The sequence below is a fragment of the Chiloscyllium plagiosum genome, unplaced genomic scaffold, assembly GCF_037043375.1.
Source record: "Chiloscyllium plagiosum isolate Xiang-an unplaced genomic scaffold, Cpla_swu_hap1 HiC_scaffold_28, whole genome shotgun sequence".
In the NCBI taxonomy this organism is placed as follows: Eukaryota; Metazoa; Chordata; class Chondrichthyes; order Orectolobiformes; family Hemiscylliidae; genus Chiloscyllium; species Chiloscyllium plagiosum.
The window spans coordinates 20,278,403-20,305,137 of NW_028270166.1; the positions used below are offsets into that span (position 1 = coordinate 20,278,403).

The following is a 26,735-nucleotide window of genomic DNA, read 5'->3' on the forward strand; positions in this document are numbered from 1 at the left end:
TTGCTTCTTTGTTTTTAATTTGCAGGGCTTCTTCCACAAACATCTTAGCTATAGTTAAATGGTGATAATTGTGTTTAGTGTGTACCGGTTACTCTGGTAACTCACTTGCAGTACCAGCCTTCTGCCAGGACATTAAAGCCACCAGGACCAACCATAGATTCACTAGAATGATACTAAGAAAAAATAGGGGGAACTTTTTTCCCCGTTGGAGCAGAGTTCTAAGATTAAATTTATTCAAGGTTTTTAAAATGCTGAAGAATTTTTGCTAATGTTAGTAGGGGAAGATTGTTCCCTTTGTTTTGGACAGCAGTAGTAATAAGCCACTTATGAGACAAGAGGAATTATTTATGCAAGAAGTTTGTTGCTGCAATTTAAAGCAAAGGGAAATACAGACTGTAGAGATGTAGCAGTAGAATTAGTTTTACATTGCTTTGTCAAAGGACTGCGGCATATACGCAACTTAACACTACCATGTCAAGGGCCACAAGGGACAGGCAATAAATGTGCACTCAGTCAGTGTCGCCCACATCCCATGAGTGAATTTTAAAACACAAAATGATGAGTCAAATGGCATTTTACTGTGTTTTTACTAAACATTGTTTTATGTTGCCTTCAACTTTAAGGTTACAGAATTATGCTCGAGTCCTGTGGCTTTCTGTGAGTTATCATAAGTACCATTGAATGTAAAACTAGCAGTGGTACGAGTGAGAAGAGCAGTTCAGCACCAGTTGCCTGCTAAGGGTCATGCTGATGGTGAAAGCTGTTCAAAAACAGTTGGTTGTGCTGTGTCAAACAATAGTTGTATTGTGTTCTAACAGCTTCAGCAATTGCAAAAGACTGTCATAGTGAGTTGTTACCACTGTATTAGCTATGATTTTTATGTTTCTTTTTCTTACCTGGTTTTATAATTGCCCTGAGTTTTAAATGGGAAATTTTTTTAAAAATGAAGTTCTTCTGTACAGAAAGATTTTTTTCATATTCAGTACATGTTCTATAACCATAAATTGGCAAATAGTGAATCATAGAATCCCTAAAATGTAGATAGAGACCATTCAGCCCATCGTATCTTCACCAACCCTCCGAAGACCATTCTACCCAAACCCACTCCCCACCCTATCCTCATAACCCCACATTTTACCATGGCTAATCCATCTAGCCTGCACAACCCTGGATATTACAGAGCAACTAACATAGCCAATCCACTTAATCTGTACATGTTTGGACTATGGGAGAAAACTGGAGCACCCGGAGGAAACCTGCACAGACATGGGAGGACATGCAAATTCCACACAGTCACCCAAGGTTGAAATTAAATCTTGGTCCCTGGCACTCTAAGGCAACAGTGTTAACCACAGTGAAAGTGGAATAAGTAATGCCCAGTTTTTCTAATATGTCTTATTTGTTTTCATACATTAGCAGAATGTGCGCTTTTAACTTCAAGTGGATCTTATATTTCTAGAATTACGGTACAGGCACACTGCACAAGTGTTGCGCAACATAGTTGCCCTGCCCATATATTGAGAAATATTTACTGGCAATCATATGTATTCACGTGTTTGCAAGATAAGAGTTCAAATTTGTTAGTTTCATTTTTACATCAGGAGGAATCAGTTAATTTTTCTGTGCCTTTAAAGTGACATTAGCTCTTTTTCAGCTTTTTAAAAATTTATTCTCTTTTAAATGTGACTGATGAAAAATAGCCCAAGTTCAGAATGGTCTTTCTAATGAATAGAGAAGAATGATCATTTGAAATATAGAGAACTTATGGGAGTAGTAACTTTGCACAATTTGTAAGCTTTTGTTGTCCTGGTTCTGTTGGATCACCCCCACTCACCAGCAGGGTGCACTTTTCCTTGGCTGCAAAGGGAAATATTCACTCATAGGTCACATTGCAGTAACAAATTTATTGTGACCTCCTGAGAGCTTTTTTTCAACATGAGGACATGTACTGTATTTCTGACCAGTCCAAGTTGATTAACCTCACTGTGTCAAGTAACAATCAATCTAGTGATCTGAAGATATAAGCATCGGCTGCTAGTATGTGCTGTGTGCTGCTCTTAGTTCCAACTTTGGAGTCCAAAAGAAAATCTCTAGTGAGGTGTCAGAAAATGCTGAAAGCACAACACGTTCAAGATGATGTGCTGGAATCACTGATTTACTTCCCCTCCACTGAAGTGGAGGGGAAGTAAATCTATAATCAATGCAATAGAGTAAGCAAACAGTGAAGTTGAAAAGTAAGAAAAAAAGAGTTGAGCAAAATTAGATGAGAATGGCATAGAAGTATGATGGCAGGAGAAAGCGAGCAGATTATGTACCTTTGAAATATACCCAGTTTTGTATTGTCAGGTATTACAACAATGAATTTGAACATTCCAAGGTCCCAGAGACAGCAATAACGTAAATGAGAGTCAAATGCATTGTGTTGTTTATTAAAAGTTGATTGTTAGTAACTGTTAGTCAGGATATGAGATGATGCCCTTTCGTTCAAGTTGTGCCGAGGGACTTTTTATGTGCAATTGAGAGGGTGGTTGAAACCTAGTTAATATAAGAAACAGATATCAGAACAGCATGAACAACAGTCAAAGAGTAGCAAAAGAAATATAGGGAATAGAAAAGTGTGTGTGGAAAAACCTGTTGAGAAAGAGATGAACAATAAAGAAAGCAAAATGCAGCAAAAGAGAAACTACCCCCATTGTGGTAGGGCAGGGTGTAAGCAATGAAAAATATTATAAAAGGTCCTTTGAACCATTTAAAGCTTGAAAAAGTGCAGCTTTTGTCTTACTCCAATATAATTTAAACTTCTTTTAGGATCTGTCTTACTTTTGTCAGCCCACTGGTTTCATATCTGATAAACTTGGCTGATGTTTGCACGAAATTCACTTCTATTCCATTGTGTATTTCTTATCCAATCATGTGATTGTGATGTAAAATAAAGATAGCAGCAGCCAGAAACAAATACTGAGCTTGCTGCACATTAAATATTTGGGAGTTCAGTGCATTTGAATACACACATTATTTTGAAAGAATTTATGGGTTAGCGGGCATCATCCATTTACAGTAAGGAAATAGATTTTCTTAGATAACCATGAAATAAAATTTACAGCTTGCTAAGCAAAGGGGTGTACAGCTGACAGTATGGAAACCACATATTCAGGCACAAATATTGTATACTACTCTTGATCTGAGTCATTGGATTATTTTAAACTGCACAAATATGTTATTTGCAATTATAACATTGACATGCCAGGCAAACATAATATATTTAACCAGTTAAAATGCAATTATGCAGGTAATTTGAATTTTTTTCCAGAATTATGGAGGGGTTTATTCTACATGAATAGCAAGTGTTGTACCCATTTATTGTAAATAAGTGCATCACTCAAGTAGATCATTGCAAAAATACATCAATTTGCTTGTGATATTTCTTATGACAAGTATGACTTGTACTTTGAGGGGCAGCAGGAAGCTAAATTTGGCAAATATAGGATTTGAGACCAGTTTTAACATAGTGTATAATATTCCCTGCCAGTTGAATGTTTTTACACTAAGTAACAGTACACTATTTTACAGCACAAGCTCACTCAGGTGTAACAGAGCCTGTGATGTTTTTGCAATGGTATTTCTCTCTCTCATCATTTATTCTTCTGCTTTCAGGCTGTTTACTCTGCTGTTCCATTATTTTATTGGAATGGATATGAGATTTCTAAGATAATTAACTATATTTGAACCCATGATTTCATGGAGACAAATTCAGGATAACATGAAATTACTGTTATTGAGTAATGAACAAGGTGGATTAGAATGTGGATTAATGAGCTGCATTTGTTTAGTGCCTTTTTTCTCATTGGATGTATTGTTTGATTTTAAAAATACATTTTTATTCTGAGCTTTATGGAATTAATCGAACAGTAAAAACAGTGCTCCTCATTTGGAGAGTTTCATCACAAGACTATAAGAAATAGGAGCAGGAGGAGGCCCCTCTAACCTGCACCTCCATTTAATGGGATCGTGGCTGATCCAGTATTCCTAATGTGCTCTTTCTAGCCTTTTTTCCTGTAACCCTTGAGTTCCCAACTGATCAAGAATCTACCTCATCATTAAATGTACATAAGGACTCTGTCTGTACAGCTCCATGTGGCAAAGAGTTCCAAAGACACTCAACCTCTGAGAAAAGAAATTCTTACTCATAGAGTTATAGGTCACCAATACAGAAAGAAACCTTTCAGTCCAACCAGTCCATGGTGAACATAATCCCAAACTAAACTAGTCCCACCTGTCTCATATCATTAAACCTTTCCTAATCATGTATCTATCTAAATGTCTTTTAAACATTGCACTTGTACCCGCATCCACCACTTCCTCAGGAAGTTCATTCCATGTGTGAACCACCCTCTTGTGTTTTAAAAAGAAACTGTGCCTCATGTCTTTTTTAAATCTCTTTTCCCTCACCTTAAAAATGTGTCCTCAAGTTTTGAAATCCCTCATCCTAGGGAAAAGACCACAACCATTAAATCTATCCCCTTATAATTTTACAAACTTCTATCAGGTCACCGCATCCACCTATGCTCCAGTGAAAACAGTCCCAAGCTATCCAGCCTATTTATAACTCAAACCTTCCGTGCTTTCCATTGCTGGCACATTTTTCACTGGAGCATAGGAGGTTGAGGTGACCAGATAGAAGTTTGTAAATTTATAAGGGATGTAGATCCTGGTAAATCTCTTCTGAACCCAATTCCAGGATCATTGTCCAATGCTTGCTTTTGCAAATTTCTCAGTTAGGTAAAGCATTGTGACGTATGATAAATACAGAATTATCATAGAGTCATAGAGATGTACAGCACAGAAGCAGACCCCTTCGGTCCAACTCATCCATGCCGACCAGATATCCCAACCCAATCTAGTCCTGCCTGCCAGCCTTTATCCTCCCACACCCTTCCTATTCATTAACACATCCAAATGCCTTTTAAATGCTATATTGTACTAGCCTCCACCACTACTTCTGGCAGCTCATTCCATATATGCACCACCCTCTGCATGAAAAAGCTGCCACTTGGTTTCTTTTATATCTTTCCCCTCTCACCTTAAACTTATGCCCTGTAGTTCTGGACTCCCCCACCCCAGGGAAAAGACTTTGTCTATTTATCCTATCCATGCCCCTCATAAGGTCACCCCTCATAAGGTCACCTCTCAGCCCCAGGCCTCTCCCCCTCCAACCTTTTGCCAGCTCCATGTTCAGGCTTCCCGTTGGTTGTTGCTGCTGTTGAGTAGGTCAGGTGCATTAGTCAGGAGTAAATATAGGGTAGGGGAGATGGGTCTGGGTGGGTTGATGTGGACTTGTTGGTCGAAAGGGCCTGTTTCCACACGGTAGGATTCTCTGAATTCTATAAATCAGCTTTGTTCATTAAAGCAATCTGGCTGGCAGATTTGTATTATTAAATGGAGAGATTAGCATCTATAATCAGATGTGTCAATTGCTGTGTCGAGCTTTTATTTTAATATATGCTGTGACTAATGCAGTAGTGGGATTTCAGCAAGACAATGCACTCCTCCAACCCCATTTGCAACACCTCTTGTAGTGATCAGCTCACCCTTGGTGGTTGTGTTCCCAGTCCACAACACCATGTCTTGCTGTGTCCTATTTGCCAGGACTGTTCTGGACTTCTCCTGTCTGACATTAACATGCCAAGGAGCTCCTTGTTCCTTCCTTACTTCCATACTAAAGAATTTTCTGTGTTTTTTAGTGCCAAGCTATTGTAGAGGTTAGCCATGCCTACAATTTGTATCTAGATTAAAATTAATTTAGTTTACAGTAAATCTGTTGACTGTGAATTAGCTCATGCCAAATCTTCAGGAACAATTAGTAATCATTGGTCATGAACTACTTATTAGATTAGATTAGATTCCCTACTGTGTGGAAACACGCCTTTCGGCCCAAGAAGTCCACACCAACCCTCCGAAGAGTAACCCACCCAGTCCCATTTTCCTCTGACAAATGCGCCTAACACTACGGGCAATTGTTTATTCAAGACGAGTTGCAGCCAGTAGAGTTTTGATACCTGAATGCTTACTAGACATGTATACTTATTGTTGAGTAGCAAATCATCAATGGAAATCGAAGGTACTCTCATGGTCCTGTGGGAGAATTCCTACTGCTGAGCCAGGAGGCTCGGGTCCAAGCCCCACCTACTCCTGAGGTGTGGACTAACATTTCTGATCAGATTGATTGGTTAGAAAATGTCTATCAGTATCAAGGTCTAAGTTTCGAAATTGGCTATATTCTCTGAAGTATAATTGTTTAGATATTTGACATTAACAACTTTGAATAACCAATCTGTTAATTGCTTCAAGTCTACATGTGTTTAACAATATTCACATGGTTCAGTCAAACCCCTTCCTTCTCTGGAACTCTGACATTAGTTTCATGGATGTTGTAAGTTCGTTGTTCCGTGAGAAAATATATTACATTTCTAAACCTGCGGAGAAAGCATTGTGTTAAAAGTAAAATGTATGACTTTAAACATTTTTTGACAGCAATCTTGACTAATGGTAGTAATTTATAGATAACCTTTTTAAGTTTCATAGTGTTACCATATAAAGTTGTAGCACCAAAAGCCTTTTAAAAAGTTTTGTTTGAGCATTCAACAAGAAGTGTTCCAATATTTATTTTTTTCTTTTATTGATTCTTCATCTCTGTTTTGCAGGATTTCAATTGTATGGATGATAATTCCCTTTTCTCATCACCTGATCCATCACTATCTGATATTGCTGATACTGAGGATTTTAATCTGGATGTTCTTAATCCAAGTATTTGGGATTCAAGACTAGATTCCAGTTTAGAGGTCTGTATTGAAAGGGTATGTCTGGATATATTTCACAGATTGTTGATAGCAGTGATAATACTACTAACATTGAAAATTCAAAACAGCTTAAACTTTTGGTCATTTTGACACTTATTTGTGCAGTGCTTTAAATAGTTCATGGTTACAGCGGTGTAATGGTATTCACTGGAATACACCAGCAAAAAGATCTCTGTCAAAGATCAGATTTACGTCCGTAAGCAACCTCATTGAGAAGTCTATGTCTGACCCTGTATTAAAAATAGACACTTGATAGCATAACTGGCAGAAGAGGGCAAGTTTGGTATGTCACCCATCCAGACCTGTTCTCAGATAGTATCCACATGGAGCAAATTTAGAATGCTCTTCATAAAACATAATGTAGAGAAGAAATCCTTACCCAGTCACTTCTAACTCTAATTTAAGCCAACTTTAGGATCAACCGTAATAGCCCTTTAGTGGACTCAAAAGATAATGAGTTGACCCCATCGGACATTTTGCAGCAAATGTTCACGAGAAATATTTGCTCAGGAATGTTGTTCAGTGTGGAGCGTTGGAATGGAAGGTGGGCCGAAAGTTGATCAAACATGTCACAATGGAGTGTGTCAGTAAGGTGTAGCACAATTGTTTCACCCAACTTGTGGGTTTTCATCAATTGGCGGATGTGTGGAGGAACACTGCTTGTGAGGACAGGAGGCCAGGGAGGGTGGTGGTGTTGGTTTGAGGGTTCCAGTTATAATGCACATTGCTGCATTCAGTCAAGTATCAACAAAATGTGTATGTGATAACTTATGCCAGAAAGATACACCGATCTCTGGTGCAGAGTGTGATGGGGTATATGCTGACGTCCAGAATATTGTGGAAGTAGCAACCCATGTGGATCCAGCAAATTCGGTTAATAAGTTGTTTCTGTTTTTGACTTTGTTTTTTTTCCCAAATGTTCCCAGAAGGTGAAGACCTATCGAGTGTCATTCCCACCTTTTTTGGGTTGGGATCATATTTTAATCTCAAACAATCATTTTAGATGTACAATTTTTTTTGCTACTGGCATTGTGGAGGTCTAATGTGCTGAAGATGATTTTAGAGGGATTCAATGTGAGACGACATTTGCTGCAATAGTCCTTTGTAACTTTGTGCCATTTTGATTAAGTAGGTACTTTAGAGAGCAGAGGGATAGTTTCTATGGTAGTCTATTGACAAGTCTTCTCTATGCACTTATGCCTTCTTTGAGGTCGACTGTAAATTGACTGTTGTGAATGGGGTTGAAACTTTATTGCTGGAACAGCACAGCAGGTCAGGCAGCATCCAGGGAACAGGAGATTCGACGTTTCGGGCACAGGCCCTTCTTCAGGAAGGGCCTGTGCCCGAAACGTCGAATCTCCTGTTCCCTGGATGCTGCCTGACCTGCTGTGCTGTTCCAGCAATAAAGTTTCAACTTTGATCTCCAGCATCTGCAGACCTCACTTTCTCCTGTTGTGAATGGGTGCTTCAACAACTTTCCCAGTCATGTTGGAAGCACCCTGAGCAACTTTAGGACCAAGCCAATCCGTCAGTGTCATGGGTACGTGTGATAGCCAGTGTCTGTCTAAATGTTTTTTTGGAAGACATTTTTGATGTAGGTGGTAAGCACCATAATTTGATTGCATGTGCAGCAGCCCTTATGGAAACTACCATGGTCAGCCTTAAAGATGGTCTTTACTTCCAGAGATATGCATTGCAAGGTAATGCGCTCAAAGTTTTTAAAGTACACAAACTATCAGTCAGTAGTTGATTGCCCATGGGAAATCTTTTCTGAAAGTTTGGAATAGTAATGATTTTTACCATATACTACATCTACAAGAGTGTATTTGAGCTGATTTTTGTGTAGAACTGGCTCAACGAAGTGTGAGCACAGGGGCAAAGGTATTTCAAGAATTGGGGTGCAATGTTGTCACATTGAGGCTCATTGTAAGCTGACCATTGGCTAGGATGTTCTTCAAGTCCAAGATGATGTGATGCTTAATCCATGTGTTTTTAGCAACTTGGCATTGCCTAGATATTTTGGCTGCCACTCAGGATCGTCTGCAAGCTTTACTCATTTTAGGGGTAAAGGTTGCATTTCAACAACAATGTTTTCTGTTTTAAGTCTACCCTCCAAACTCCTGCATGATCCCCCACGTTTTGCCTCATTTAAATACCTCCAGAACCCTGACATCTATATTTTGATTGGTGGGTTGCGCTTCGGCGGATCGATGTGGACTTGTTGGGCAAGGGCCTGTTTCCACACTGTAATGTAATGTAATCTAATCTAATCTAAAAGAAGTGACTGCTGAGATAGAAGGATCTGGGTGCCCACTTAAATGAAACACACAAGGTTAATATGCTATATAAGTAGGAAGGAATGTTCATCTTTATTGCCAGGAGAATGGTGAATTAAAATACAAAAGTTTTGCTGAAACCCCACAGAGCATTGGTGAGATCACACCAAGGTTATTACAAACAGTTTTGATTGCCAGAGAAATAAATATTTTTAATCAACCATCTCGAGATGTTGTGACTGGCCTCTTGAACAAGTTGGGCTTTAACTCAGACCTTCTGACTTAGAAGCATGGACACTGCCGCTGTAGGTTGAGTGATACTTAGGTTTAGAAAAGATCATCTTAGTGAAACCTATAAAATTGTGAGGAACTTGCGTGATGTAAGGTGTATGATTTATAGATAAATTTAAAATTATTGATTTTTAGAGATTGGAGTTTGAGCTAGCAGCATGTAGGTTTTAGTTTGTGTTTATGTATGTTGTGGGGGTTGGTTTAATGATTAACTTCTAAGTGTTTTTGGTATTCCCTTTAATACAGAGGATTAAGGAATGATCTAATTGAGGTATTTAAGGTGATTAATGGAACTGATATAAACTGAGAAATAGGGCTGGGCTGTTCTTGGATAATAAGCACTTTATTTACACCATGGTAGGGAAAATCCAGAACTCTGTCAAAAATTTGTGGAAAATTTCTATCATTGTAAACATCTCAAAAATGAAAATGCTAGGTTTTTGTTGGACACGAGATTAAGGGCTTTGGAACTGAGATATGTCGGTGGCAGTATGATACACATCATCCACAATATAATGAAATGGTAGAGTAGGCTTAGTGAGCAGATGACCTACTGTCTGTTTCTTTCTGATGTTTGCACATTGTTATTGTCACTAGTGAAAGTTGGGGACATTCCTGCTTTGATATATAGTGGATGCAAAAGAAACAATATAATTTTATTGTTTTATATATGTTAAGAGTCACTTATAGGACATAGGATTATTCATATCCTCTTGTAAATGCACCACTTTTACTGAAAAATGGTTATAAGTGTCAGAATCCGTTCTCATCCTTGCTCCATCCAAGGCCATTCTGAGAGTTTGAGCAAAATGTTTTGATAAAATACAAATTCAAGAAGAATATCTGAGCAGAGACCAACCCAGTTTTGAACTGATAATCATATAATCCTTCTTTCCTCCTAAGTATCTGGAGATCTTGCTTACCCTTTTTTTTTGGAAGGAATTCAAAGATGAAATGGCTTTTGAGTATGAGAGTTATTGTTTTGATGTACCAATACAAAACTCATTCCTGCCTGTTTGTTTTACAGCTTGCACATCCATTTCCACTAAATCTGCCATTTTCAAATCATCTACAAATCAATAATGGGCCGACTCACTCTTTTCAGGTATTTCTTTTACTCTCGGTAGTTAGTATTCACATTCCAGAAATATAGCATGTAATTCTTGTTAATCTTTGAAATGGTTGAGTTTGCTAAAAACAAAATTTAGCCACAGTTTCTAAAAATATAATAGAAGGCAATTGTTAATAAAGATTGGATTAGATTTTGCTTGGTGATCAATTTTTCATAGAATTGGCCAGATTGCTGACTTGAGTGTGCCTATTATACTGTTATAAATGAGATGCGAGGGCCTTGCTAAACTTGCATTTTTGTTTGAGTCTGAGTAGAGCATCGCACTTTACCCTTCTAAATGCAATAAAGCAGAACTAGTTTGATCCCACCTTAGTACAGATATACCTTTGGAATTTTCAACAGTCTTGAGAAATGTGGAGCAGATCTAAGTAGGTTTTCAAGTGTTAATACTTAAAGCAAAAGGAAGTTTAGAAACCAGAATCAAACAAAAGTTTAGAAAATACGTAAAAGACCCATTTAAAGCAAAAGTAGAGAAATGTTAAATTATATATTGAACTAAACTGCAATTTGGATCTCAAAAAATGAGGTATGAAAATATAGCAATTTAAAGAAGCAGCTACAGTTCAATAAATCTCTTTCAAATATTTTAAGTTCAATGCCTTTCATGACACGTGGAGAATTCATGCCTAGAACTTGATTATTACCCCCCAACACTGCATTTTTTTTCTTGTTGAGAATAAATCTGGAAAATATATGAAAGTTTATACATGGCTTAGATGCACATAACAGACTTTTTACACAAATCCTGACGCATACCTAGACCTAGTTCAAGGTTATCCAAATGAGGACTCTTAAATAATTTTGTTACTTTTTGTGTCATATTATTGACAATTTGGTGTCCATTAGTCTTATTTGATGACATTTGTTATGTAACTTAATTCATATAACTGAAGCACTTTATGAAAATAGTGATCCTATTCTACAATGTTTCAAGCAAATTTGGAAGGAATGTGTACTGTATCAGATTTTTTTCAGAACATTGGAAGACAGGAAGGGACATTTTTACACCTTTTGGAAGCACAATGTGACAGCAGACATTTATATTATAAATGATGTAGACTGTTTGCTGGAAGTTTCTCAAACATAAACTCATCCATGTTTGCTTACCAAATTGGATTTTGTTGTTTCAAAATAGAAAGTCACATCAGTTTTTTGATGATTGATGTTTGGATGTTATTACCTGCCTGTCCTGGAGATTTATTTTGTAATTTAAAATGCCATATTGCCAGTGTTACAGTTGGAATGATAGAAATGTTTGACAAGATCTTCATGTGTTAAAGCTGGCAGTGAACTAATGATTGAAAGCATGACCTATATTGAAAAAAATATACATTTCTCAGTAGATTCTCCATATCTGAATGGCTCTAACACTTGTGTTGCTGTAACAGACTCCACCCCAACCAGAAGAGGAAGAAGATGCTGATGATGAGGAGACGGAAGAATTGGGCCACGCAGAAACATATGCAGAATATGTACCTTCCAAATGTATGTAATGAAAAATTTCTGTTTGGAAATTTTTCATAATAGATTTGTGAAGCACTTGTACTTAAAATATTTGGTCACCAACTCTCTATTCTATATTTTAAAAGTCATGGAATTTATTTTGTAAGGAAATTAAACTGTTCAGAAATGTAATTTCTGTACAAAACTATCACTAAAGTTTTTATTAGTTAATCTGTAAAGACCTATTTTGACACATTTACATGGACTTGAACCCAGATCTTCTGATTCAGAAGTAGGGACAATAGACAATAGGTGCATGAGTAGGCCATTCGGCCCTTCAAGCCACCACCACCATGGCTGATCATCCACAATCAGTATCCTGTTCCTGCCTTATCCCCATAACCCTTGATTCCACTATCTCTAAGAGCTCTATCCATCTCTACACAGCTTTTGGTATAACATATTAGACATCACTTGGTACTGCCTTGTCTGTTTATGTTGTAAGGTCACTTCCATCCTCCTGTAGAGTTAACCTCCTTTCCTTTCGTGCAACACATAAAGGACAGCAGTCTTAGCAAAATGTCTCTCAAATTTTTTTTATCACCCACATGGACATATTACACCACTTCTCTGTGGCATTACAGCCTGAGGTAGAACTTGCTTGTTGACCACTTGACCACAAGTAGGAACACTGCCATGATGCATTAAGATGCTCAGTGACTGTTTTATATGACTGTTTTATACTGCCCTTACTTGACCAAATCTTTCTTAATCCACCTAAATGGTATTCCATGATTCATTTTCTCCCTGTCACATGAAGGATACTACATTTGGTGCAACAATTGCTTACCAAACTGGATTTTATTATTTGAAATGGACTTGAACCCAGATCTTCTGATTCAGAAGTAGGGACAATAGACAATAGGTGCAGGAGTAGGCAATTCGGCCCTTCAAGCCAGCACCACCATTCGTTATGATCATGGCTGATCATCCACAATCAGTATCCTGCCTTATCCCCATAGCCCTTGTAGTAGCTAATGGCCTTAACCTTTTTCCTCTTCTCTTATTTTTTTTCCTTAGGCAATATCCACCAGAAACATTGTTAGCTTTTTCCATTTCTACATGGATAGTATTTACCTTTATTCCACTTTCCATTACTGTCAAGGCTGTTGTCACTTGGTGTAATTACTTTATTTGCTATTAAAACCTGTTGAAGTATTAAATCTCCAAATTAATATTGATGATAGCGAATCTTTTTATTTTGACTTCCATAAAAGTTAAGGTACTTCACCAAATGTTCTGCCCCAAGTTAAAAATAATACCCAAAAGTGTGCATCTCATGTATTGTTCAGCTCTAATCTTAACTTCCTACCCCATGTCCAAATTTCTGTCACGTACTATTGTCTTCTGTTACATCACCAGTTTTCACTCTGCCTCTTGCCTTCTGTGACCAGAACCTAATTATTGTCCTGATTTTCTCAACACTTGCTTTCTCCAACAGTTTCCTTACTCCCACCTCTCATTAGCTATAAGATATTTGGAATCTGGCATAACTTTCCTTCTTGAGCCATGTTGGCATTCCAGATATCTTTATTGTCCTTGGTTCATTTACCTTAAAACCTTTACACAATTTTGCTCTTTTCTACATAAGAAATAACATCCACCTATGCTTTCCATTAAATATCCTCTTCAACTAGGGCAGCATGGTTACTCAGTGGTGCCTCACAGCACCAAGGACCCGGGTTCAATTCCAGCCTCTGGCGACTGTGTGGATTTTGCACATTCTCCCTGTGCCTGCGTGGGTTTCCTCGGGATGTTCTAGTTTCCTCCCACAGTCTAAAGATGTTCAGGTTAGGTGGATCGACCATGCTAAATTGTCCATGGTGTCCAGGGATATGCAGACGAGATGGATTAGCCATGGCTAATGCAGGATTACAGGGGTAGAGGGTGGGGTTTGAATGGGACGCTGTTCGCAGGGGGTCACTGTGGACTCGATGGGCTGAACGACCTGCTTCTACACTTCAGGAATTCTGTGATCTCTATGAATGATGTTTGCTCCTGTATAGAATCAGGAAAATGCCCAGGGTGCAATCCGGACTTTGATGCCATTTACAACTCTCTCACACCAAGAGTGGTGTGTATTTGGAATGAGCTGCCAGATGAAATGATGGAGGCTGGTGCAATTACGACATTTAAAAGACATCTAGATGGGTATATGAATAGGAAAGGTTTAGAGGGAGATGGGCCAAATACTGGCAAATGGGACTAGATTTATTTAGGGTATCTGATTGGCATGGACGAGTTGGACTGAAGGGTCTGTTTCCGTGCTGTATATCTCTGACCTGGCATAGCCTAATTTTGATTTGAGGGATTCAATGTGAAGGACGTGAATGTTAATAGGAGTTGGGTCTGCCAACACTGAAAATCTGCTAGGTATGGAGGTTAGCTGTCTGAAAGGCTGGCCTTAGTGCTCCAGCACTGTGTCTTTACACTGTCATCAGTGATTACGCCTTTAACAATTATTTTCCTGTTCTCTGGAATCCTCTCAACACTTGTGCTTAATTGGCACTTTTTCTACTTGCAGGAACTTACTCAATGTGCAGAAGTAAATTATCAGATAAACTCAGATGCTTATATTTAATTATCCTATTATTCAGTTGGCATATTTTTGAATTTGAATGCTATTTGCTTTAGAAGAGCTGTTTATATAGAAGATAGAAATAACTATATTTTCATATGCAGCTAAAATTGGAAATAGCCATCCAGACAAAGTAGTTGAAACAAGTACTTTATCAAGTGTGCCTCCTCCGAATATCAGATACACACTCTGCCTTCCTGAAGCTACAATTTCAAATGGCTCTTTGTCTGCACTACAACTAGAAGCAATCATATATGCATGTCAGGTATGTTTTATTTAGTGCATTTCTTTGGCTTATCTGGAAGGGAGTTCTGAATGTGCTGTGGTTTTATATTGACAATGAATTGTTAAGTTCCCAAAATGTAATTCAAACACAATTATTTATGTAATTGTTCTCCGTATATAGATGATCCTGATGAGACTACATCTATACCACCCCAAAGTTGTCCCAAGAAGGTGCTGGCCCTTCTCTTTGCTTTGTTGCTACTATATTTTTGCAACCACTAAATTATGAGTCAAGCATTGTTCCAGTAAAGTCATATGTAGGATTAATTAGTTATTTTCCCTGAAGAGCATGAATGAGTGAGTTAGGCTTTTTCCAATAATCTAGCATCTTATTTCTGCTGCAGGTCCCATATTAGCTACTTTAATTCTATTTTACAAGTTGTCAATGAGAGGTTACTACTGATGCTTCATGTAAAAGACTTAAATCAGTCAACAAAAACAATAAGTGTTTTTGTTACACAACTCCAGGCTTTTGTACAGAATATTCTCGATGTTTGCTTTGAGGAAGATTATTAAAATAGCTATGAAAGCATGTTGTTGAAGAATGAATTGGTACTCCCAACTATAGGAAAAAAGAAATTCATTTTAAATATCAAATGTCTTTGTTCACATTTTAGAAAATATGCTTTGCTACAGGACCTCAATTCAAAATTAACACAGCTGAAAAGACTTATAGTGGCAAATTTTTAAGCTTGCTACTCATTAATAAAACTGTTGTGCACCTTGGGTTCAATGAAAATTAAAATTGGATCACTTCTGAAGTAGTGGTGATCCACAACAATAATTTGATATCTGGGCAGCAAGATCAATTCCCCACCACCAAGAACCTCTGTGCTTTTTCATCTGTATTTTTTTTAAAACTGCAATTGGAACTGATAGGAGTGCAAAAATTAATTACAGTAAGAGATAGTCTGACTTCAATAAACTCAGTCACTGATACTTTATGGGTATAGCTTTGTTAACATGACTTACGCACCTTTCTTCTAATGGTGCATCAAGCAAGCCAGTAACCCTGCTGGTGCCATTAACTTTCACTTAATCAATAAAAAAAAAATTCTGGAGTATATATTGAAGTTCATGATCATTTCTAAAATTAAGCTTATTAAAATGCAGCGATTATGCAGTATTTTCTGTGAAGAGTTACTCTCTTTTTCTCATCTTTCTCTGAAGGCACTAATATGGGATCCCGCATCCCATTGGTACCTGGACCAAGTAGGCAATCCTCATTTGTGCACCGTGACTGTGAGTTTTGCCTGGCAATTCAACCACAGCAATATCATAGCCAAACTTGATCCTGTCACACTCAACCTCCACTCATGCATGATTTCTAAAGTCACTGGATAGCAATGGGGTGAAAATACTGTCTTATTTTCCTCCAGATTGCAATACCCTAATTGCTATCCTGACCAAGACCCGTTAATTCATTTACACTAGGAAGGAACCTTAGGACCTAGTCATCTGTGTAACACTATCACATTTAGTAGTACATTTATTCATTGTGCCATTGGGAGGGTGTATTTAAATGCTCATGTATCTACCATTTAAGTTGTTACTGTGCAATGGAAAAATCTAGTATTCTCTTTGATGTCTGTTTAGCAACATGAAATCTTGTTGGAAAATAACCATCGTGCAGGGTTCCTCATTGGTGATGGAGCTGGTGTTGGAAAGGGAAGAACTGTGGCTGGTATTATTTATGAAAATTATATAAAGGGCAGGAAAAAGTCATTGTGGTAAGTATAATGTAATTGGAATATGTATGCAAAATAGACCTTTCTTTGTTTCTGGAAAATAAAAATGGTTTGAATTCTTTTACCTTGACCTAAACTGACTCCTATAAATTTATTTTGGCTTAGCTGTACAAGTTAAACCAATGCGTCAATCATTTCCTGTCTTTACAATACCTCAATATGAACTCGAGGGTGGTTTAAACACGGTGTGCATTACCAGAACTAATATGAAATAGGAGCTGAAGTAGGCACTTAGCCCTTTGATCCTTTTCTACCAGTCATTAAGATCTGATCTGGCTTATCTATTCGTGTTTTGAGTTCCAAATTCCAATCTAGTCCTGAGAACCCTTAATATCCCTGCATAACAAGAATCGATCTACCTATGTCCTAAAAATATCTAATGACCCAACCCTAATACATTCTGGGGCAGAGTTCCAAAGTGTCTCAACCTTCTCAGAGGAAAAAAATTCTCCTTGTCTCTGTTCTGTAAGAGAGATCCTAATTTTAAATAGTGCCCACTAGTTCTGATCTAACCCATGAGGAAATATCTTTTCCATGTCCACTTTGACAAGACCATTTAGGATCCTGATTTGGAGATGCCGATGTTGGACTGGGGTGTACAAAGTCAAAAATCACACAACACCAGGTTATAGTCCAACAGGTTTAATTGGAAGCACACTAGCTTTCGGAGCGACGCTCCTTCATCAGGTGATTGTCTGACAATCACCTGATGAAGGAGCGTCGCTCCGAAAGCTAGTGTGCTTCCAATTAAACCTGTTGGACTATAACCTGGTGTTGTGTGATTTTTAACTTTAGGATCCTGTGCACTTTAATCAAGTCACCCTCACTTTTCCACAGTTTGAAACATCGACGGAAGTGCTTATGCTCGAAACATCGACTCTCCTGCGCCTTGGATGCTGCCTAACCAGCTGTGCTTTTCCAGCGCTACACTTTGACTCCAATTGCAACTTAGCCAGCCTGTCCAATCTATCTTGTTACACAACCCACTCATTCTCATATCACCCAAGTTATCCTTCTCTGAACTACCTCTGATGCATTTACATTCATCCTTAAATAAGGAGACCAAAAAACCACGCCGTATTCAAGATGTGGTCTCATTAATGCATTGTACAACTGAAACATAGCATCTTTCCTTCAGGATTCAATAAAGGGATAGCATCCCATTAGCTGCCTTGATTACATGCTGTATTCTGCATGCTAACATTTTGTGTCTCATGCACTACCACAGAGAGTTTCCCTCTACTTTGGAATTCTGCAGTGATTTTTTTTATTCTACCTGCCAAAGTGAACCATTTCACGTTTTCTCACATTACATACCATCTCCCAGATTTTGTTCACTCACTAAATCGATCCATATCTCTCTGCGTCTCCTTGTCGTTTTCACAACATGGTTTATTACCTATCTTGGTGTCACCTGCAAATTTATTTACCAAGCTTTTACTCCCCTCATTTAAGACATTGATGTGATACAAGATCACTCAGAAAAGTGTTTGCAATGGAAAGAATTGCAGTAATTTCTTTAAAGGCATTAATTCATTCAATACCCCATCCTTTTATAATTCCACTGAGGGAATACTGTAATCGTAGAGGTATGTTATAACCTGTAGCTAGTGACACAATATCGTTTGAAATCTAACTTTGATAGACTGCATGATCTTCTCTTGTTCCTGTGCTTCCAGCACCTATCGATGCATAGGAAGTAAATAATAAAATGCTGTATAACAAATGGAGCTTTAAGAAAAATATTGAATAATTAAAAAGTACTGTTGAAATGTACTTGTTAATCCAAATTACATGTTAATTGGATTCAATATTATCATGTTATAGGTTTAGTGTCTCCAATGACCTGAAATATGATGCTGAACGGGATCTTAGAGACATTGATGCTTCAAATATTCCAGTGCATGCTCTCAACAAGGTATGAAGAGCAATCTAGCATAAGGTTATTTATCTATGATCAGTATAATATACCAAATCATAGCTCCAAGTCTGCTTTGAATTAAAAGCGCATGATATTAAATAAGTTATGGAACATTAGAAATAGGTCTTTTTATTTTGACTGCAAAATAGCTTTTTAAATTTGTTGTTCTGCCCTTAGTTCATCTACGAAACACGCAATCTGCCTAATTTTAATTGAACCCATCTGTTGCCCACTTTGTACGCTGTCTGATTTCAAGCTCCTTTGACATCATCAAGAAGTAAAATAAGGTGCAGAATAAAAGGGCCATCTGAATCAATCCTGCCAATTTTCCATTAGGAAAGTTAGATTAAAATTTCCCTCTTTATATGGGTGGCTCAGTGGTCAGCACTGCTGCCTCACAGCGCCAGGGTCCCAGGTTCAATTTCAGCCTTGGGCGACTGTCTGTGTGCAGTTTGCATATTCTCCCCATGTCTGTGGGTTTCCTCCAGGTGCTCCGGTTTCCTCCCACAGTCCAAAGATGTGCAGGTCAGGTGAATTGTCCATGCTAAATTGTCCATAATGTTAGGTGCATTAGTCAGAAGGGGGTTGATTACTGTTCAGAGGGTCAGTGTGGGCTTGTTGGGCCGAAGAGAATCTAATCTAATCTCATGCTGGCCTAAGGGACAGAAAAATGCCTTGCAACGCTTGACCAGATCAACAACTGGTGTTAAAGATCAGCGAGCGTGACTGGGTTTCTAATTTGCTTTCTCTCTCCCTTTGCACCTATTTAAGCTGAAGGTACTCAATATTGTAAAGTATGTTATATTGTGACATCTATGTTCATAAGTGTGATTTTTAAATTGGTGACAAGATTGTCAGCTGTGATGGTTTTGAAGCTTTGTCGCTTCTATATCAGAAGGTCTCAGGTTCAAATCCCATTCCACAGATTTAGCAGAGATATTTTGGTTCATGTGAAAATACAGTACTCTCAATGCTGCACTAGTGGAGATGCCATCTTTTGGAAAGATACTAAGCTGAGGCCCTGTCTGCTTGCTTTAGATGCATATAAAAGATCCCACATCCCTGTTTTGCAAAAAAAACAGGAAATGATATTTGTATTGTACTGTCCTATATTTAATCCTTGATCGTTATTACTATAAATAATCTGACCTTCATAATGTTGCTCTTTATGGAAAGCCACTGCATGCAAATTAGTTGCCTCATTTCTGGCATTACAACAACAGACTTCAAAATATTTAATTTACAGTAAAGCCCCATTAGAGCATTCTGAAGATGTGGAAGGAACTATGTAAGTTGCAAATATTTGTTTTTTTTATGCTTTGTTATGTAATTTATTGCAGATAAAGTATGGTGATACAGCTACTTCTGAAGGTGTATTGTTTGCAACGTACTCTGCATTGATTGGTGAAAGTCAGGCTGGTGGTCAACACAGAACAAGGCTAAAACAGATTCTGGATTGGTGTGGGGAGCACTTTGATGGTGTTGTATCCTTTAATTATCAGACTTATAAATGATTAAGTTTCATTAAAGAAACACACTATTGATGTTTTAATTTTTTTTCAATGACTTGTGAAATATTAATAAAGTTCACTGTTTTAAACTTTCAAAAATGATGACAAATTGCAATAAGTTGCACGCACCATTAATAAGTGTTGCAATTAGTTGTTTTCTGGAATGCTACAGCTTGTGTATAATTAAAGAATATTAGATCATGTGACATCAATAGTCCTTTCATGTTTCAAAGATGCGTGAACCTTAAGATAGACATGTTACAATGGATTATTTGTGCTCTGATATCTGATAGATTCAAGCTAGGAGAATCAGGTGGCAGGAGACAAATCTGATTAATTCTGATTATTTACTACTTTGTTGCGAGATTGTTTCTTGGAGAAACTTTTAGATGAAAGGGTGTAAACTCATGGTTTCATCAGCTATAATCCCATCGACGCATAGGCTTCTAATGTTGTTCAAAGAAAAGGTCATTCGTATCATTGTCTTTGGACCTATGTAACATTAATCACAACACTTCAGATTGTTTCACTAATAGCGTTTTGAAGCTTTTCTAAGATATATGAAAAGTTGCTAAAAGAATGCAAATCCTCTTTTCCTTCTATTTTCTGACTGCAAAATAAAATTTTCACATCGTTTGGATTTTCCTTGACTGTTTTTGCTCCGTAGATTGTATTTGATGAATGTCACAAAGCAAAAAATGTCTGTGTGAATGGCAGTACCAAATCCACCAAAACAGGCCTGGCTGTCTTAGAGCTGCAAAACAGATTGCCATTTGCACGAGTTGTTTATGCAAGTGCCACAGGTATGATCTATTTCTCCAAAAAAAACATTAATTTTGTGTATTCTCGGCTAATACTAATAGAACTGTATTAGTATGAGTGTATTGCATGAGTATATCAAGAATCTTCAGTATTATCTTCAACAAGACAATATTGTTTCATTCTTAAATAGTTATCTGTGCAATGGCATTATCTCAGTTTTAGAAAGATCTACAATAATCCCATGTTGACTTGGCTTACAATTGTTTGGGTACTAATAATATATTAGCATCATACAGCATATTAAAGCAACAAAACTTCATAATATATTGGAAGCGGAGGAGAGAGTAATTTGTTTGCGTAACACCAGTTATACGTTCGTGTTGAGCCACAGGCTGCTACTGGTGCAGCTTTCTTCATTAATGTTGAGAATCCTCGATGCCTGCTTTTAGGGAGTTAATGCCGTGTAAGATTGCTACAGTGATGCATTTCTCCCAGCAGGAATGTTAACTTTTTGAATGTTAATTCATACCCAAGATAAATTAAAATGGAACATTGTTAAGCTAATTTATCCAAGAAAATTATGACATTTCCATAATCCATGAACTTGCTTCCTGTAATATCTGGTCACTACAAGGCTGGCCAGCCACCTTTAAATCAACCATTGTTGTTGGGTTTGGTAGATAATTTTGCAGCCAGGCTTCCTTCCTGCCACTAACCCCCACCCCATTTATCCAGACTGGAGACTGGGTACAGATACACCCAGGCTTGCCTGTCCCATTGCCTAGGTTATTTTGTTTTTTTTTTGTTACTGTTCATAATAATTAAATTGGCAGATTTTTTTTTACAGAAATTGACAACAGAATTGCTAAGACTTGTGATTTTACTTCATGCAAAGTGTTAATGAAATCCTTTTTATAGGAGTGCTTTAAACACATTTCTCCCCAGTCAAGTAAAATAAAGAGAATTGCCCTAACCAGAAGAACAACAAAAAAAGCTTTGGTTTTGGCTAGATAAAAATATGGCATCTGTTTTTAGCATGCTATAGGCTGATTCACTTATCAAGGCACCACATTGTAAATGGTAAATACTTTGAAGTCTCAGAGAACCATTGGCCTGCTCTCTCATTGGAGAGCTAACTGGTGATGAGTTTAACCTGACAGTCATGGTACCTCAAAGGGCAATTTTGAACAGATGGGACCTTCGTGTTGACCTCAGGCAGTATAGGAATTGAATCCACACTGTTGCCATCAGCCGTCCAACCAACTGAGCAGCTGTAGAAACAAGAGAAGAAAATGCTGTAAAGGCTCAACAGGGCTGGCAGCATCTGTGGAGAGAAATTGAACTTATTGTTTCAGGTTCAGTGACAGTTCCTCAGAACTCAGAACAGCTGTAGAACCAGCTTTTCCACTACAGCACAAGCTAGCATCTATCCAGCATTTTGGAAAATTGCAGAGGGATATCTTGTCCATAAAAGGCGAGGCTAATCCAATCTAGCTAATTACCACCTCTTCGGCCCACTATCATTAATTAGCTGCCGCAAAAAGTGCCATCAGGCAGCACCTAATGAGTAATAACCTGCTCAGTAATGCTCAGTTTGGATTTTGTCAGAGTCACTGGGCTCTCGACTTCATTACAAAACGTGTTTAGGCAAAAGAGGTAGGTTCCAGAGATGAAGTGAGAGTGCTTACCCTTGACATCAGTGCAGCATTTAATTGAGTGGGACATCCAAGTAGTCTCAGCAAAATTGAAGCCAGTGGGCAATTGTCCATGTGATTTTGTAGTTAATATGTTAATATATTTAGGAATATTTTCCTACTTCAGCTTATCATATTACCTCATGATAAAATTGCATTAACCTTTGCACAAAATTGCAGCATCATAACATACCTCTGAGAATTTGGTATGTTTTCCTTTATCGGTCAGAGTATTGAATACAGGAGTTGGGAGGTCATGTTGCAGCTGTACAGGACATTGGTTAGGCCACTGTTGGAATATTGCATGCAATTCTGGTCTCCTATTGGAAAGATGTTCTGAAACTTGAAAGGGTTCAGAAAAGATTTACAAGGATGTTGCCAGGGTTGGAGGATTTGAGCTATATTTAAACAGCCCCACCCTGTTCTCGTTGGAGGCTGAGGGGTGACCTTATAGAGGTTTACAAAATTATGAGGGGCATGGATAGGATAAATAGACAAGGTGTTTTCCCTGGGGTGGGGGGGAAGTCCAGAACTAGAGGGCATAGATTTAGGGTGAGAGGGAAAGATATAAAAGAGACCTAAGGTGCAACTGTTTCACGCAGAGGGTGGTACGTGTATGGAATGAACTGCCAGAGGAAGTGGTGGAAACTAGTACAGTTGCGACATTTAGAGGCATCTGGATGGGTATATGAACAGGAAGGGTTTGGAGGGATATGGGCCAGGTGCTGGCAGGTGGGACTAGATTGGGTCGGCATGGACGAGTTGGACCAAAGGGTCTGTTTCCGTGCTGTACATCTCTATGACTCTATAAGATATAGGAGCACAATTAGGCCATTGAATCTGCTGTTCGATCCTGGCTGATATGTTTCTCGACCCCATTCTCCTGCCTTCTCTCCGTAATCATTGAGTACCTTACTAATCAAGAACATATCTATCCTTGACTTGGCCTCTACAGACCTCTGGCAATGAGTTCCATAGATAACCACCCTCTTGTTCATTTGTGTGTTTCATCCACCATTGCCATAATTTAACTTTCTGAAAATACTTGAATGTTAATTGTCCGCCACGTTTTAAGTCTATGTCTTGAAACATTGGTTATTGGGTTCATGTTTTTAAAAAAAAGTACTGGAGGAACTCAGCATCTGTAGAGAGAGAAACAGAGTTGACATTTTGAGTCCAGCCCAAAGAAAAGTCATACTGTTCACCTTCCTTGTTTTCTGTTTCTGACATGATGTTTGATAGTGTTTGTCAAAACACACTTGCACAGCTATCTTTCATTCCTCTGACTTTGGCTGCTCCTTATTTCACACACATTCCAGCTGAATTCTATTTGTCATGTTTCAAATCCAAGGTAGATTACAGATACCTCCGAGGTAACAACAACTACTGTCAGAAGCTGAGATCCACATTCAGTACCATGCACAGCTGCATATATGCTCTCGGTTTCTCTCTCACCAGTTCTGAAGTTCAGTCATACTAGACTTGAAACTCTGTTTCCCTCCATAGATGCTGCCAGACTTTGAGTTTCTTCAGCAGCTTCTGTTTTTATTTCAGATTTCCAGCATCTGTGGTGTTTTGCTGTTGCTGAATTAACATAGAGAAAAATGGCAGCATTTCGCTTAACGTGTCTGGAATGTTTACTACCACTTGTACAATGTTTCTACTTCTATCCCTTAAAATATTTTTACATTTTAATTCTATGAAGGTGCCTCGGAACCAAAAAACATGGCTTACATGTGCCGCTTGGGTATTTGGGGAGAGGGCACGCCCTTCCGCCAGTTTGAGGATTTTCTTCATGCTATTGAGAAACGGTGAGTTTAGATTTAAACGTTAAAGAAAAGTACCAATGTTTGGAAAGTACTTTTAGTAATGATTGCTTCATCTTCTACATGAGCAGCTGGTTCATTTTAAGCAACTCCATGGTTGAAATTTAGAATGCAGTGCATGACAAAATGGTCAATACAATTTCAACATTAGCTTTCAAATTCAATAAATGCTTGAAGGAAGAAAAAGTGCAGGAATGTGGGGAAGAGAGGAGAAATAGGACAAATTGGATTGCCTTTGAAGGAGCTGGCACAATGCAATGTGCTGAATGACCTTCTGTGCTGTACTAGTTCACTGGTTTAGTGAATGTTATGGATGAGATTAAGTATTTTCCCTTTAAGGGTTGATTTTCTCACTGTATGCCAGCCACTTATGAAAAAGGTAAATTTTATATGGCATTTCATTCAGCAATCTTTGAACGAAAAGGAGTATAAAATTAGAATACTGTTGGCTAAAAAGATCACTTCTGGTGACAGTGAAAACTTAAGATAGACCATCAGCAACCTATTTGATATTCATCTTATTTCATTTTTGGGAAAGAAAGGGCTACCACGAAGAATAAGAGAGATGATGTTATGGGAGCACTATGAGCTCCATTTCACACACCATCAAAATATAGACATATATCGCAATTTCATCATCATCATTGTGTCAACATCCAGGCATTCCCTGCTTATAATCCTAGTAACAAGAATTACATAACAACAGGCATTTAAAAAAAACACTTTTAAAGTAATGAACAGTCCCAGGGCACTTTGCAGCATTGTTACCAAACAAAATTTGACTGCAAGACACATAAGGATATATTAGGATTAAGTGCCCAAAAGATTGGCCAACAAGTTTAGTTTTAAGGAGCATCAAAAAGAAGGCAGAAGGTTTGAATATCACCGATGTACTGAGCACAACCCAAATAGACTTACCTTTTGTGATTTTACATTCTGTATTTTGGTCATGCTATTTCATATATAGTATTGTCATTTGGCATTGGTTAGCTCAGTTAATGGCATGGTTTGCAATGCAAAGCGAAAACAACAGCGCAGGTTCAATGCCTGTACTGGCTGAGATTATCATGAAGTCTTACCTTCTCAACCTCGCCTTTTGCCTAAGACATGTTGGCCGTCAGGTTAAACCACCACCAGTCATCTTTCAATAAAAAAGCAGCCTATAGTCCTTTGGGACTGTGGTGACTTGATGTGTGTTTTAGCATTTATAATTTTTAAGACTCCATCTGTACATCCTGATCTGAAATCAAGGATTGTCCTTCTAAGGCAAAGTTCCTCACCATTCGGCGCCATTTATTCCAGATTTCATGGTTGAATGAAATTGAGAATTTGAAAAATAAATTGATGAAATATGGTGAAATATCATATATATGGATTAGTTAGGCTGAAGAGCCTGTTCTTGTACATACAATGTATGTAAACTGAAATAAAGTCCTGGAAAATGCTCAGTGTGTTAGAATGCATTGGTAACTGATGTTATATTTCAGTATGATGACCTTTCATCAGAACAGCATGTCAGTGAAAATGCTTTTTTTCTGAATCGAAGTTCTGTTTGATGTGGGAGACAACATGCTGATTGCTGTAGGAGTAATGTTCAATGCACTGCATCAGGCTGATAAGATGCAGATTGACATCCTACATGGTGCACGTTGTATTACACATTTAGCTGTGACATTCACTGGGGAGAGTCCACCACTGATCGTTTGGGTGTTGTGGTTCTTGTTATTGGGCAGTCAAAAGGAAAGTGTTTCCTAAAAATAAAAACTGATTGCGAAGATGTTGCATGTATACCGTGTTTGTTTATTAGTACATTGTTATTAACAGCAGATTTAATTGTGTAATGAATTACATCATATAGTACTTTATCGTATACTGTGAATCATGCAAAATAAACAATTTCCATTGGAAGTGATCAACTGAAATTGAAATCTTTGTTCAAGCAATCTGTAGTCAATTCCATGGATTGTTTTTAATTTGAATTTTCAGCTATTTAACTGTGAGTACTGTTCATGCTTAATGAAATCATTGCACATTTGATTGCAAGCTACTTGAATGTGTAGTGTGTACAGATTCTCCCATTGTTGAGGATTTGAGGCAGTTCATTCTGTGAGGAATTATGGTTTTATTATCTGGTCCTGTTTGATGTGATAGTTGCCCTCACCTGTTTTGTGAGAGGTCATTGCTGGTGTGCTTTCTCTTTGTGGACATTGCTTGGGCTGCTAAGAAAGCAACAGAAGCTTGTGTGTACGAAAAGTACATAAGGGACCAGATCAGAGAATAATGAAAGAAAATATTGAAGATTAATGACTTAATTGTATTAATCATGATGATCAGATGGCAGAAAGCAAAGA

At 37.9% G+C, this 26,735-nt stretch overlaps 1 protein-coding gene and 1 pseudogene across 2 annotated transcripts in view; one reads left to right on the forward strand and one right to left on the reverse strand.

The window, feature by feature from the left end:
* Window positions 1–26,735, forward strand: part of LOC122565355 (protein strawberry notch homolog 2-like) — a 163,860-nt gene that overhangs the window by 93,234 nt on the left and 43,891 nt on the right. Inside the window, exons 5-13 of one of the 2 annotated variants that reach the window (XM_043721239.2) lie at window positions 6,702–6,854; window positions 10,452–10,529; window positions 11,945–12,041; window positions 14,742–14,902; window positions 16,519–16,652; window positions 18,498–18,588; window positions 19,932–20,075; window positions 20,770–20,905; window positions 24,264–24,369. In XM_043721239.2, the coding sequence (XP_043577174.1) occupies window positions 6,702–6,854; window positions 10,452–10,529; window positions 11,945–12,041; window positions 14,742–14,902; window positions 16,519–16,652; window positions 18,498–18,588; window positions 19,932–20,075; window positions 20,770–20,905; window positions 24,264–24,369 (1,100 nt within the window). The remainder of the gene's footprint in view (window positions 1–6,701; window positions 6,855–10,451; window positions 10,530–11,944; window positions 12,042–14,741; window positions 14,903–16,518; window positions 16,653–18,497; window positions 18,589–19,931; window positions 20,076–20,769; window positions 20,906–24,263; window positions 24,370–26,735) is intronic. The other variant, XM_043721240.2, reaches the window with a different exon arrangement.
* On the reverse strand, window positions 12,455–12,554 carry LOC122539232 (U6atac minor spliceosomal RNA; annotated as a pseudogene).